A 15,069-nucleotide genomic window follows, 5' to 3' on the forward strand; every position below is an offset into this window, starting at 1 on the left:
CTCTCCTGGGTAGCAAAACCATCTTGACTATGGGCCCCCCTCACCTACATCTAAAGATATTATATTCAAAGAATTGCAACACCAATCTACTGATATTATATTACAGTATGAAGCAAAAGAACCAAGCAACAAACGTGTCATCACTCACTTAGTATTTCATGGACCATCGAGCGAAATTCAGGAACCACCTTGTCTTGGCTACCTCTTAAAACCCTTGTGTGTTTGTGACCTTTTCTGTTATTTTGCCATCATAGTCAGTTTGTTTAGGATTAGAGAAACGTGGCTGCTTTCTTACAGATATGGCAACGCACCTGTCTAAAGGTTGTGCGTGGTAAGGTAATGCAGCTTGGCGCGATTCACTTCAATGGAGCAGAACTGTAATACAGACTCCAGCTGTGGACAAGTGTTGCACTGTTTCTGGAAGAAAGTGACCTTATTTTTCTAACCTTTGACAACTCCTTAATTGTAAGGCTTTGGTTACTTGTGTAGTTTTTTTGTCTGAGATATGGCTTTTTTCTTTTTCCTAATTGTAGGGAAACAGAAATAGAAGACCTTAAATCTCAGCTCGCTCGCATGAGAGAAGACTGGATTGAAGAGGAATGTCATCGTGTGGAGGCCCAACTTGCCTTGAAAGAAGCCCGGAAGGAAATCAGACAACTAAAGCAGTTCATTGAGACCATGAAAAACAGTTTAGCTGAGAAGGATAAAGGAATTCAGAAATATTTTATAGACATTAATATTCAAAACCGTAAGTTGGAGACTCTGCTGCGTAGCATGGAGCTGGCTCAAGATGGGGCATTTAGAGAGGACTCGTGTTTGGACTACATATGTAACTCTCCAGGGGCGTCTCTTACAGAAAGTGCCATTTACGATAAAATGTCGGATGCACTTCTAATGGAAGACCAAGCAATGGACGAAATGGCAGATTGTGACCTCCTGAATGATGATCTGGCAAACAGAGACTGTTTGTATGATGATGTTGTCATGGACACCATGAGTGATGGAAGTCTGACAAATTTGAATTCTACCACATTGCAGGGCAAGGTCAGCTTTGAAAAGGACAGGGAGAAATTTAATTCCAAATGGGCAAAAGGTTCAAGTTGGATGGAACAGGCAATCCAGACCGATATTGTTCCTTACAGCCTTGATCTTGAAAACCTCATTCTGAAGATCTTCAAATCTCATAATGACAAGCTGATTGGTCAGTCTTCTGTTTTGCAGGGGCTCCAATTAAAGTGTTCTACTAACTTAATAGATTTGACCCCCGATGATCCAAATTCTGCCATACTTCTATCTCCGGATTCTCAGAACAATGATTCTCTTCTAATTCCCATGTCAAACCGTGCCATGAAAGAACTTGATTTTGATGGACCTTCAGTTCAGCTGCCAAGTACAGACACGGCACAGACCTGTGTAGCCGAGAAACACTGGAGTGACCATTTTTTGACCGACCTCCTGGCTGTGGCTGTGCCTGTAATTCCTTCAGTTTTATGGGCATTCACTACCCAAAGAGGAAATCCTGACCCGGTGTATAACTTTGGTACGATGATGCGAGGTTGTTGCTTGATGGCTTTACATACTCTTCGGAAAACCTCAACCAACACTTATATTTAATTCTTGACGTTTTGTAGAACTTTGACCTATACCATCGACTGGACATTGTCCTGTTCTACTGCTTAAAGGGGAAACTGTAAATGATCTCCCAGTTTTTTTAATCTCTTAAAAAGGACCCACTAAGTTCCAAATTTTTGTTTTGCTTTTGTTTGGTACTCTCTATGGCTTGTTCGATAGATTCACAACCAAAAAGCTAAATATATAGCTCTGGGATTTCAGAAATATTGAATACTATAAAGCCTTATTCAGGTGGGTGTTTTGTACCAATGACTGTCCGAATTCTAGACATAACACCTGGATCCATTGTGGGTCTGCTGGAACTGAGCTTACAGCAGCATAGCCGTCTGATTCAGTTCAGTAGGGGTTCCTGATGTTGAAATCAAAACTACATATGGTTGAAAGTGTACAATGCGCTTGTCTGAATGAGTTTACTCATTTTCCATCTCTGATGCAACACTGCCAGAATATAATGTTAGTGTGTTACTGCCCCTTTAATGACATTTGCTGTGATGCATAGAGCACTTACTAAATTGAATAAATTTCAATTTGGCACTTTTGCACCTAAAATGGTTTTCATTTGCACTTTATCACCTAATTCACTTTAGGTTTCTTATTAAATACAAAAGAAAAAATTTACTTTAGGTTTCTTATTATTAAATAGAAAAGAAAAGTAAAAATCATAATTCACTTTACATTTCTTACTAAATGCAAAAGAAAAAATAATAATGAATTGATAGCTTTCCCTTCATAAATTGCACTGAATTTGTAAAGGAAAAAAAAGTTATTTGCTCTTGAATGTGACTATTCCAAATCTTGCACTTGTACAATTGACTTTTCCTGCTGCTCTTTATTGCTGTGCTTCTTGTGTGATATTTGAATTTTTTTTTCTTGCCCTGCACTAGCACCTGAGACGTTCACTGACCTCGCCATACCCTTCTTCTACGTAACCCATTTGCTGGCGTATTTGTGTATGACCTATGACTATCCATTGCATTCCAGATATTCCTAGCAGCGCTGTTCTCCGCACCATTTCATAGTGCCCCGGTTTCCGCTGTAGGTGCGCTTGGCTGTCTGTGAAGTATTTTATTGTTGCCTATGGTAATGTAAGTTTTCTTGGTAACTGCATTGTGTCAGAGCATGTTGTACTGAGTCGTGCCTGTATTTAAGAGGTTATTGCAAAGTGTTTACAGCGTAACATAGTATGCAAGATGTATTTATAGATCCAGTGTATAGTAAGTATAAGAAAGTCTAGAAGTGGACCACTTCCATATTTATAAGTATATATTATGTGTTGCTGTATGCAAACACAGCTTGCCGGATGTCTGTATGTACAGATTCAATAAAGACCTTCTCTACATCCTGCCTGGAGTATTGACTTGTGATGGGGGGTGTTCTAGAGATTATTCCCTCTGTCCGGACTAAATCGGCACCATCGCTATTTATTTAGGTTTTGGTGCATTTTTATGTAGTTATTGTTGTGTATTATCTGTTTATCTTAACAACCCCATTGAAGTCTATGGGGAAAACAACTCTATAGAAGGTGCGGACTCCACACATCGACAAATGAAATGCGGTTTTTAAAATGTACACAACAGGTTGATTTTCCGCATGGAAGATTAAAAGAAAGGGGGTCATTTTATTAAGACGAGCGTTTTGGACTCTACTCTGGCGGTGGATCCAGTGACAGCCTAAATGTAAGACCGCTTCCTTGCTAGCTTATATTTAGACAATTTTTCTACGCCTAAACCAGGTGTAGAAAATGATAAATGAGACTGGCCTTCCCCGCCCACTTCTTTAGACCTGGCGTGAGCTCAGCGAGGAAAAGTCGCAAATTGTGGGGCAACTAACCATTGTGCCCGGATTTGCACCATATATAGTAGTATTTCAGGTTAATAAATAACCACCAAAGTGTACATGAGATTTGTCAAAAATCTGGCTGGGTTCACACCTGAGCGTTTTACAGTGCGTTCCTACGCGCTGTAAAACGCTCAACAAGGAGAAACCAATGCTTCCCTATGGGAATGGTTCTCACCTGGGCGTTTTACAGCGCGTACGATCGCGCTGTAAAACGCCCGACGCTCAAAAAAGTACATAAGCGACTTTGGGGCGTTTGACGCGCGTTTGTGGCCATAGGACACGCGCGTTTGCGCAACGCTCAGGTGTGAACCCAGCCTCTCACTTTGCTGGTACGGTTACACTGCAGTTATTCCACACTTAATCTGCATTGTGTGCAGGTAGCCCTAAGGCTGGGTTCACACCTGAGCGTTGCGCAAACGCTCATGTACTTTTTTGAGCGTCGGGCGTTTTACAGCGCGATCGTACGCGCTGTAAAACGCTCAGGTGTGAACCCAGCCTAAGGCAGTGTTACATTTAGGTCTCTTGCACACGAATGTGTGAGGGCCGTGCCCGCGCTGCAGACCACAAATTGCAGTCTGCAATGCATGGGCACCAACCCTGGGCCAGCCGCATGCGGATAGTGACCCTATTCACTTAAATGGGGTCCGCGATCCGTCCGTCCCCAAAAAAGATGGGACAAGTTCTATCTTATTGTAGAACGGAAGCACGGAACAGAACCCCATGAAAGCACTCCGTAGTGCTTCCGTTCTGTTTCGCATCTCCAGATTTGTGGACCCATTCAAGCGAATGGGTCCGCATCCATGATGCGGAATGCACACAGCCGGTGTACTGTGTATTGTGGACACCCCTTATGTGGGATGTGATACGGGCACAGGGGACACACGGCCTTAGGCCTCTTTCACACTTGCGTTGTCCAGATCCGGCGTGTACTCCACTTGCCGGAATTACACGCCGGATTCGGAAAAACGCAAGTGAACTGAAAGCATTTGAAGACGGATCCGTCTTCAAAATGCTTTCAGTGTTACTATGGCACCCAGGACGGTATTAAAGTCCTGGTTGCCATAGTAGTAGTGGGGAGCGGGGGAGCGGTATACTTAGTCCGTGCGGCTCCCGGGGCGCTCCAGAATGACGTCATAGCGCCCCATGCGCATGGATGACGTGCCATGCGATCACGTCATCCATGTGCGTGGGGCGCCCTGACGTCACTCTGGAGCGCCCCGGGAGTCGCACGGACGGTAAGTATGCTGCTCCCCGCTCCCCACTACACTTTACCATGGCAAACAGGACTTTAGCGTCCCGGCAGCCATGGTAACCATTCAGAAAAAGCTAAACGTCGGATCCGGCAATGCGTCGAAACAACGTTTAGCTTAAGGCCTGATCCGGATCAATGCCTTTCAATGGGCATTAATTCCGGATCCGGCCTTGCGGCAAGTGTTCAGGATTTTTGGCCGGAGCAAAAAGCGCAGCATGCTGCAGTATTTTATCTGGCCAAAAAACGTTCCGGTCCGGAACTGAAGACATCCTGATGTATCCTGAACGGATTTCTCTCCATTCAGAATGCATTAGGATAAAACTGATCAGGATTCTTCCGGCATAGAGCCCCGACGACGGAACTCTATGCCGGAAGACAAGAACGCAAGTGTGAAAGAGCCCTAAGTGATGCGGCTGACTATTGTCAGGAGGGAAGCGTTCCTTCCCGGCAATCGCCTGCTTGCTAGCAGAGATCTGTCCCACAGTAAAGTGAGGAGTGATCATTATGCCATTGCTCGTTCCCATAGTGACTTGTTTGCCAGCCGCAGATGGTAATTGGAAGCCGCAAACTATGCCTTTTTTTTTTTTTTTTTTTTTTTTTTTTTTTCATGCTTAAAAATCTGGATTGCCCCATGAACAAGTGGCAGTATTAGGCACGGTTTCAGACGAGCGAGTGTCCCGCTCCGGACTCGCAGTGCAGCACCTGTCCTGAGCTTCCAGCACTGCCGGGGTCACATAGTTATATTGCTTTATAACGCTATGTAACCCTTAGGCCCCTTTTAGACGAGCGAGGTTTCTGCGTGGGTACAATGCGTGATGTGAACACGTTGCTCCCGCACTGATTCTGGACCCATACATTTTAATGGGTCTGTGTGTACATGAGTGTTTTTTCACTCCTCACTTGTGCATTGTGTGAAAATCGCAGCATGTTCTATATTCTGCATTTTTCACGCAGCCCTGGCCCCATAGAAGTGAATGGGGCTGCGTGAAAAACGCATCCGGAAGCAAGTGCTGATGGTTGCTAAGAGATGTTGTTTGTAAACCTTCAGTTTTTTTTTATCACGTGCCCAATGCCCCAATATCAATGCCCATTGCACCCACGCAAAAACAACTGAGCGCAATTGCAGACAAAACTGACTGAACTTGCTTGCGAAATGGTGCGAGTTTTCCTAAACGCATCTGGACCTAATACGTATTGTTCGTGTGCAAGAGGCTTTAGAGATCTGGATTGTATAGGAGAACACTGACAGCATTAGGTCAGTGTTATCCAGTACATTTCAGAACTGTAAGGGTTGCATGGCATCATAAATCAATATAATGCTATGTGACCCCGGCAGTGCTGGAAAATCAGGATGAGTACTACGCTGCGAGTCCGGAGCGTGACACTCGCTCGTCTGAAAGGTGCCTAATACTGCTAGATCATCACTAACGAGCGTTTATATGAATGTTTTTTTCTGCCAGATCATTGCTAACAATCTGCAGGTGTAATAGGGCCTTAGGCTGCAGGCTGTCTTGCCAGCAATGCTTTCTGGGGAAAAGTATGTAAATTGTCTCTTCTCCAGAAAGAAGAAGTCTCAGTCTCTTGTGCCATTTATTCCTGTTCTCTTTCTGGAGAGGAGCTGCTTTGCTCACACGATTTTTCTGATCTGCCGGCTTGTGGAGATGTGAGGTCAGACCTCGGCAGGTATTTTTTCTTATCCTCCACTCCTTGTCCTTTTCTCAATGGTGTAGCCCAAGGACGAGACAAACTTGGAAGGGCAGAAATCGACCACAATAAATATGATCAAGAAACTTGTAGAGCCAGAAACTGCCCTTTCCCTATGGCTCCAGACTGTATGAACTACAGAAGTGCCCTAGTAGTGGGAGCGGAGCAGGAAGAGCATTCATTCTCCCACTTCAAAGACCGGCGACTAGATGAACAAGAAAACGATCAACCAGAGAGAACTCATGGGTCCTCATTTTGTAGCTGAACCGGAAAAGAAACACGCACACATACGGTCAGGACCCAGGGCGAAGAGCCCGCAGCTTGTGTGAGTGCAGTGGGGATGAGCGAGTGGCCAGTAAGGCTACTTTCACACTATCGTTTTGGATTTCCGTTTGTGAGATCCGTTCAGGGCTCTCACAAGCGGTTCAAAACGGATCAGTTTTGCCTTAATGCATTCTGAATGGAAAAGGATCCGCTCAGAATGCATCAGTTTGCCTCCGATCAGTCTCCGTTACGCTCTGGAGGCCGACACCAAAACGCTGCCTGCAGCGAAACAGAGCCAAACGGATCCGTCCTGACACACAATGTAAGCCAATGGGGACGGATCAGTTTTCTCTGACACAATAGGAAACGTATCTGTCCCCTTTGACTTACATTGTGCGCCAGGACGGAAGTCAATGGGGACTGATCCGGTTTCTCTGGCACAATAGAAAACGTCATGGCTATAGAAGACATACTACAACCGGATCTGTTCGTGATGGATGCATGCGGTTGTATTTCTGTAACGGAAGCGTTTTTGCAGATCCATGACCGATCGTGTGAAAGTAGCCTAAGTACTAACCTAACGAAATAACAACATTCCTTCCACAGGGCATTAGAAAGAGCAGTTTTCATAAATATCCTGACGAACCCCTTAGATGGTGAGGGAATGGGATCACTAGCCTTGTAATTCTGCAACTGAGAGTTTGGGACAAATATGTCATGTGTGAACATGCCCCTACATGGCGGCTTTCTTCCAGAAGCAGTGCCGCACCACACAGCCTGCAGACCGGTCTCATCATGTAGCGCGCCCCTCATAAATGGAGGAAGAAAAAGACACAAACTGTAGGGTCTTCAGCTACATGGATGCTCATAGCACGGGTAGAAAGACTTCAGATATGCAGACGTCTGGTAAGGGGTGTGTGTCTTTTATAAATCAGGTGCAGTTCTCTCCATCCCCCAATCTATATTCACTGGCACATAATAAGTCAATGATCTGAAAGAACATTCTAGAAAGTCTTATAAATGAGATCAAAGTAATGCTGGGAGCCCCCTAGTGGTCAAAATAAAACTGACCGCAGATTTCACTGGACGTCAACAGACCGAGGTGTGCAGCCTCCTAAAATGCAGGGGCAATCGGCCCCCGTGATGAATGCAGCTTCCGGCCTCACTCACTCTTGTGTATGAAAATATGGATCAAATGATTTTTCCCCCAGTTTTTATATTTTCGCTTTTTTATAATGTTGGAGAAATACAAATGTTAAAAAGTAGAACAAACAAACAAGTGATGTAATGTATGCAATCACCGAACATGCATTGTTACATTCAACCTTCTGGGCTAAAAACTGTACTGATACGGATTTATTGGAATGTTGCATATTGGAAAAAAAATTGAAATATTGATTAAAATCATAAACTTATTTGCAACATGAAAAAAAAAAAAAGGATCCATAATGCGCAATTGTGAATGAGGCCTTAGGCTGTATTGCGTGCCAGCCATCCTAATAAATGGCACCCATATAACATAACTTTTTCTTTGTGCCAACTGACATGGTTGACCCAACCGGCACCTCCCCGGTCACACAGCGTGGCCTCTCCTACCCGCCAGCTGCACTGAGGATCCACAGATAGAGGTTGTACACTGCAATGGGTGAGGGCAGCAGCCAGGACCACGCTCGTCATCTACAGAACGGCAGAGAATAGATGGATCTGACAGGACTGGGGTTATTAAAAGCATTAGGGCCCTTTCACACGGGCAAGATTTCCACGCGGGTGTAATGCGTGAGGTAAACGCATTGCACCCGCACTGAATGCGGACCCATTCATTTCTATGGGGCTGTGCAGATGAGCAGTGATTTCCACGCATCACTTGTGCGTTGCGTGAAAATCGCAGCATGCTCCTCTTTGTGCGTTTATCACGCAACGTAGGCCCCATAGAAGTGAATAGGGCTGCGTGAAAATCGCAAGCATCCGCAAGCAAGTGCAGATGTGGTGTGATTTTCACGCACGGTTGCTAGGAGACGATCAGGATGGGGACCCGATCATTATTATTTTCCCTTATAACATGGTTATAAGGGAAAATAATAGCATTCTGAATACAGAATGCATAGTACAATAGGGCTGGAGGCATCTCTTCTGCCTTCTTCTTTGATTACCTGGGAGGAAAAGGACCTGTGGTGATGTCACTGCACTCATCAAATGGTCCATCACATGATCCATCACCATGGTGATGGATCATGTGATGAGCGCAGTGATGTCGCCACAGGTCCTTTTCCTCGAAGAAGAAGAAAGAAGAGAAGCTGGGCTGCGCAAACAAGTGGATTAAGGTGAGTTAATTATTATTATTTTTTAACCCCTCCATCCCTATTGTACTATGCATTCTGTATTCAGAATGCTATTATTTTCCCTTATAACCATGTTATAAGGGAAAATAATAGCAATCTACAGAACACCGATCCCAAACCAAACTTCTGCGAAGAAGTTCGGGTACCAAACATGCCGATTTTTCTCACGCGCGTTCAAAACGCATTACAATGTTTTGCACTCGCACTGAAAAATCGCGCATTTTCCCACGACGCACCCGCATCTTATCCGGCCCAAATCCGTGACGCCCATGTGAAAGAGACTTTAATGTCATTTACTTTCAAGAATTCATCTAAACCCTTTTTAAATCTGTCCACTGTTCCTGCTGTGACCACGTCCTGAGGAAGTCTATTCTACAGATTCACAGTAAAGAATCTTTGACGCCTTTATAACTGAAACCAGGCGGATCCGTATGCGGCCCATAGACTTCTATTATACATAGTTACATAGTTAATAAGGTTGAAAAAGACAAACGTCCATCAAGTTCAACCAAGAGATAGGTGGGGAGGTGAATCCCAAAAGGTTTCTACACGTTTTCATAAGCATTTATGTTTTTTACTTTTAAGAATTTGTCTAAACCCTTTTTGAAACCGTCCACTGTTCCTGCTGTGACCACGTCCTGAGGAAGTCTATTCCACAGATTCACAGTTCTTACAGTAAAGAAGCTTTTCACCGTATTTTTTTGTATGGCCCATTTATATACTTGTACAGGTTAATCATGTCCCCCCTTAGACGTCTCTTCTCAAGACTAAATAAATTCAATTCTTTTAATCTTTCTTCATAACTAAGACCCTCCATGCTCCTTATCAGTTTAGTCGCTCTCCTCTGCAGATGCAGTGCATTCTTTCTTTGGACTGGTGCCCAGGACTAGACTGCATATTCCAGATGAGGCCGCACCAACGCTTTGTAAAGTGGTAATATTACATCCATGCCCCAGGAGTCCATGCCTCGTTTAACGCATGACAATATCCTGGTGGCCTTAGAAGCAGCTGATTGACATTGTGTGCTGTAATTTAATCTACAAAGACACCTAAATCCTTCTCTATAAGTGACTCCCCCAGTGTTACATCACCTAGGACATATGAAGCACAGAGATTATTAGGATGCATAACTTTACATTTGTCAAGTTGATGTGTTCAAGTCAGCTTGTAGTTTGTGGACATCTTCCATAGACTGCACAGTACTGCACAGCTCAGTGTCATCTGCAAAAATAGAAATGGTGCTAATCCCGTCCTCAATATCATAAATAAATAAATGAAATAATAAAGGGCCCAGCACTGAACCTTGGGGTACACCACCACTTATAACCCCAAAACATTCTGAATAGGAATCATTGACCACAACTCTCTGGACACGGTCCTTCAGCCAGTTTTCAATCCAATTACAAACTATACTTTCCAAGCCTATAGGTCTCTAATTACCTGTGGAGGACCTAGATCCTTTTTTGAATATGGGCACCACATTTGCTTTGCGCCAATCACTTGGCACTGTACGAGTACCTAGAGAACCTTAAAAAATTATAAACAGGGGCACAGCAATGACTGAACTGAGCTCTTTAAGAACTCTTGGGTGTAATCCATCTGGACCCGTAGCTTTGTTCACATTTACCTTATTTAACTTCTCTTGGAGCATATCTACAGTTAGCCAATTTAGTATATTACTGGATGTAGTAACAGCCCCAGCACCACAGATATCAGCTCCTTTCTCTTCTTTTGTATATACAGAGCTATAAAACCTATTCAGTAAGGCTACTTTCACACTAGCGTTCGGGGCTCTGCTTGTGAGCTCCGTTTGAAGGCTCTCACAAGCGGCCCCGAACGCATCCATACAGCCCCAATGCATTCTGAGTGTATGCGGATCCACTCACAATGCCTCAGTCTTGCACCATTTGGCCTCCGCTCAGCAGGCGGACACCTGAGCACTGCTTGCAGCGTTCGGGTGTCCACCTGGCCGTGCGGAGGCAAACGGATCCGTCCAGACTTACAATGTAATTCAATGGGGACGGATCCGTTTGAAGTTGACACAATATGGCTCAATTTTCAAACAGATCCGTCCCCCATTGACTTTCAATGTAAAGTCTGGACGGATCCGTCTGAGCAACTTTCACACTTAGAATTTTTTCTAAACTATAATGCAGACGGATCCGTTCTGAACGGATCCCATCGCCTGCATTATAGGAGCGGATCCATCTGTGCAGACACCAGACGGATCCGCTCTGAACGCAAGTGTGAAAGTAGCCTAACTCTGCCTTTTTCTTATCTTCATTGACTACCCCCCTTTACCATTATTTAGGGGGACCTACCTGCTCAGACCTAGGTTTTTTAGCATTTATATATTTAAAAAACTTTTTGGGATTTGTTTTGCTTTCTTTTGCTACCTGTTGTTCGTTTTTGTACCTTTGCAAATTTTATCTCCTTTTTGCAGATTTTATTAAGCCCTTTGTAATTTTCTAATTCTACAGCTGACCCCTCAGATTAGTATTTTTAAATGCCCTCTTTTTGTCTTTTATTGCCCTTTTTACAGTAGCTGTAAGCCATGGGGGGGGGGGGGGGTGTTTAATTTTAGCCATTTGTACTTGTTACCTAAAGAGATACATTTTTTAGTGCAATTACTCAATGTGGATTTAAAGTTCTCCCATTTATCCTCAGTATTATTATATGACAGTAGCTGCTCCCAGTTTATGCCCTTAAAATGCTGTCCTCAACCCAGGGAAATTAGCCTTTTTGAAATTCAGTGTCTTTGCTCTGCCTGACAGAGTTTGCTTCTTATAGTTTAGGGGGAAAATATTTATATTGTGGTCACTATTACCTAGTGTTTCTTGAACAGTAACATTACCAACAAGTTCTGCATCATTAGAGATTACCAGATCCAACAGAGCATCGCCCCTAGTGGGAGCTTCTACAAACTGGCCCATAAAGTGGCTCAGCAGCAAATTGAGCAATTTTCTCCCCTTTGCGGTTGAGGCAGAACCGTGAGCCCAGTCAATATCTGGGAAGTTAAAATCTCCTATTATGACCACTGTGCCAGCCTGTGCCGCCCGCTCTATTTGGTTACACAGTTGTGTTTCTATCTCCTCTGTGATGTTAGGGGGTCTATAGATTACACCAAGTATTATTTATTCAGTGTTTATATACCTTTGAACTTCCACCCATAAGGTTTCCACAATCTCACCATCTTCACCCACAATTGCCTCTTTCACATTTGTCTTCAGATCGCTCCTCACGTACAGGCACGCATCACTGCCTTTTCTATTGACCCGGTCTTTCCTAAATAGTGTAAAACACTCAATATTAACATCCCAATCAGGTGAACAGTCCAACCATGTCTCAGCCACACCAACTACATCTATGTGTTCTTCTAGTACCATAGCCTCCAGCTCCCCCATTTTCAAGATTCTGGCATTTGTGAAAATATATTTTAAATTACTATTACCTATAAAGTGAATATCTAGGATTCTTGGTTACCTTGGTTGATGTTTGTATGTAACAGGTACTTGTTACCAGCAGTTCTATTTTTCATAAGTGTATAGTTATGCCCAGTCTTCTCCCTACTTTCCTCCCTAACCCCAGCCCCCACTAAATCCCCACTGTCCCCTTCTATAACCCACTCTCTATCTACCCCCTTATTAGTATGACCCACCCCCAGATGTTAGTTTAAAAGCTCCTCCAGCCGTCTAACCATTTTTACCCCAGTGCAGTTGCACCCTTCCCATTTAAGGTGCACCCCGTCCCTACTGTAGAGCCTGTAACCGACAGAGAAGTCGGCCCATTTCTCCATGAACCCAAACCCTTCCTTCCTGCACCAGCTTCTGAGCCACTTATTTAACTCCCTAGGCTCCCGTTGTCTCTCTGGTGATGCTCGTGGCACTGGTAGTATTTCTAAGGGCTCTTTCACACCTGCGTTCTTGCTGGAAGAATCCTGATCAGTTTTATCCTGATGCATTCTGAATGGAGAGAAATCCGTTCAGGATGCATCAGGATGTCTTCAGTTCCGGAACGGAACGTTTTTTGGCCGGAGAAAATACCGCAGCATGCTGCGCTTTTTGCTCCGGCCAAAAATCCTGAAGACTTGCCGCAAGGCCGGATCCGGAATTAATGCCCATTGAAAGGCATTGATCCGGATCCGGCCTTAAGCTAAACGTTGTTTCGGCGCATTGCCGGATCCGACGTTTAGATTTTTTAGAGTGGTTACCATGGCTGCCGGGACGCTAAAGTCCTGGCAGCCATGGTACAGTGTAGCGGGGAGCAGCATACTTACCGTCCGTGCGGCTCCCGGGGCGCCCCAGAGTGATGTCAGGGCGCCCCACGCATGGAGCGCTCTGACGTCACTTTGGAGCGCCCCGGGAGCCGCGCGGACTGTAAGTATACCGCTCCCCTGCTCCCCGCTCCTACTATGGCAACCAGGACTTTAATAGCGTCCTGGCTGCCATAGTAACACGGATCCGTCTTCAAATGCTTTCAGTACACTTGCGTTTTTCCGGATCCGGCGTGTAATTCCGGCAAGTGGAGTACACGCCGGATCCGGACAACGCAAGTGTGAAAGAGGCCTAAAAAACACTACCTTGGAGGTCCTGAACTTGAGCTTCTCACCTAGTTTCCTAAAATAGTTTTTAAGGACTTGCCATCTCCCCCTGACTGTCATTGGTGCCAATGTGTATCGTGACCGCCAGGTCTTCCCCAGCGCCACCCAGCAATCTGTCAATCCGATCCGCAATATGCCAAACCCAAGCACCCAGCAGACAACACACTGTTCGGCATTCACGGTCTCGGCGACAGATGACCCTGTCTGTCTGCCTAATAGACGGAATGCCTCTTAAAGGTTCACACGGTACAAGCAGTCATAGAACTCCGTTAGGGTCCGTAGTAACTGAATGCCAGAAAAGCCAAACATCGAACTTCAAAGCATGAAGTTCGCTCATCACTACCTAGAGACCTTTTTCAATATGGGCACCGCATTTGCCGTGCGCCAGTCACTGGCTGTATTAAAGGGCTTCTGTGACCCCACTAAAGTGATTTTTTTTTTGGGCTAGTGAAATTAGTTATATTGCGATATATGACAATATAATTGTGTTACTTACTTTGATCCAGCAGTTTCTGCAAAAAACGAAGTTTTAATATATGTAAATTCGGTCTCTACCAGCAAGTAGGGCGGCTACTTGCTGGTAGCTGCTGCAGAAATCCGCCCCCTCGTCGTGTTGATTGACAGGGCCAGCCGCGATCTCCTCCTCTGGCCGGCCCTGTCGGCATTTCAAAAATCGCGCGCCTGTGTTGATTCGGCGCAGGCGCTCTGAGATGAGGAGGCTCGTCTCCTCAGAACTCCCTCAGTGCGCCTGCGCCGATGACATCACCGAAATAGAAGACGTCATCGGCGCACTGAGGGAGTGCTGAGGAGACGAGCCTCCTCATCTCAGAGCGCCTGCGCCGAATCAACACAGGCGCGATTTTTGAAATGCCGACAGGGCTGGCCGGAGGAGGAGATCCCGGCTGGCCCTGTCAATCAACACAACGAGGGGGCGGATTTCTGCAGCAGCTACCAGCAAGTAGCCGCCCTACTTGCTGGTAGAGACCGAATTTACATATTATAAAACTTCGTTTTTTGCAGAAACTGCTGGATCAAAGTAAGTAACACAATTATATGGTCATATATCGCAATATAACTAATTTCACTAGCCCAAAAAAAAAAAAAACACTTTAGTGGGGTGACAGAAGCCCTTTAAACTAATGAGGATCAACATCAGATCGGCAGGGGTCGGCCTTGTGAGTGCCGCAGCCTATTCCTAGGCCATGAGACTAGTACCTCGGAACCGAAGCAGAGTTCCGTTTCAAGTGGTTTTCTACTTTAAAAATCAATTACTGAAGTTATTCAATGAAGTCACGCTCAACTTTGTGATAGAATATACGGGCTCCGATGAGCAGAAGTTAGTTTAATACTGTACGGAGACGAATCTCCATACAGTATTATTCCAAAGTTGCTCAACTCTACCCAGAATTGTTTTATGGGTTATACAGGCACTGACTAAA

The 15,069-nt window shown here is 44.8% G+C and overlaps 1 protein-coding gene across 7 annotated transcripts in view; it reads left to right on the top strand.

The window, feature by feature from the left end:
* The window catches only part of SYBU (syntabulin), a 37,887-nt gene extending 34,922 nt beyond the window's left edge, over positions 1 to 2,965 (top strand). For all 7 annotated transcript variants that reach the window (XM_044292855.1, XM_044292852.1, XM_044292856.1 and 4 more), the window contains one exon: positions 534 to 2,965. In XM_044292855.1, coding sequence (XP_044148790.1) covers positions 534 to 1,614 — 1,081 coding nt within the window. In that variant the 3' untranslated portion in view covers positions 1,615 to 2,965. The remainder of the gene's footprint in view (positions 1 to 533) is intronic.
* Positions 2,966 to 15,069: the final 12,104 nt, after the last annotated feature.

The sequence above is a fragment of the Bufo gargarizans genome, chromosome 5 (assembly GCF_014858855.1).
Source record: "Bufo gargarizans isolate SCDJY-AF-19 chromosome 5, ASM1485885v1, whole genome shotgun sequence".
Taxonomy (NCBI): Eukaryota; Metazoa; Chordata; class Amphibia; order Anura; family Bufonidae; genus Bufo; species Bufo gargarizans.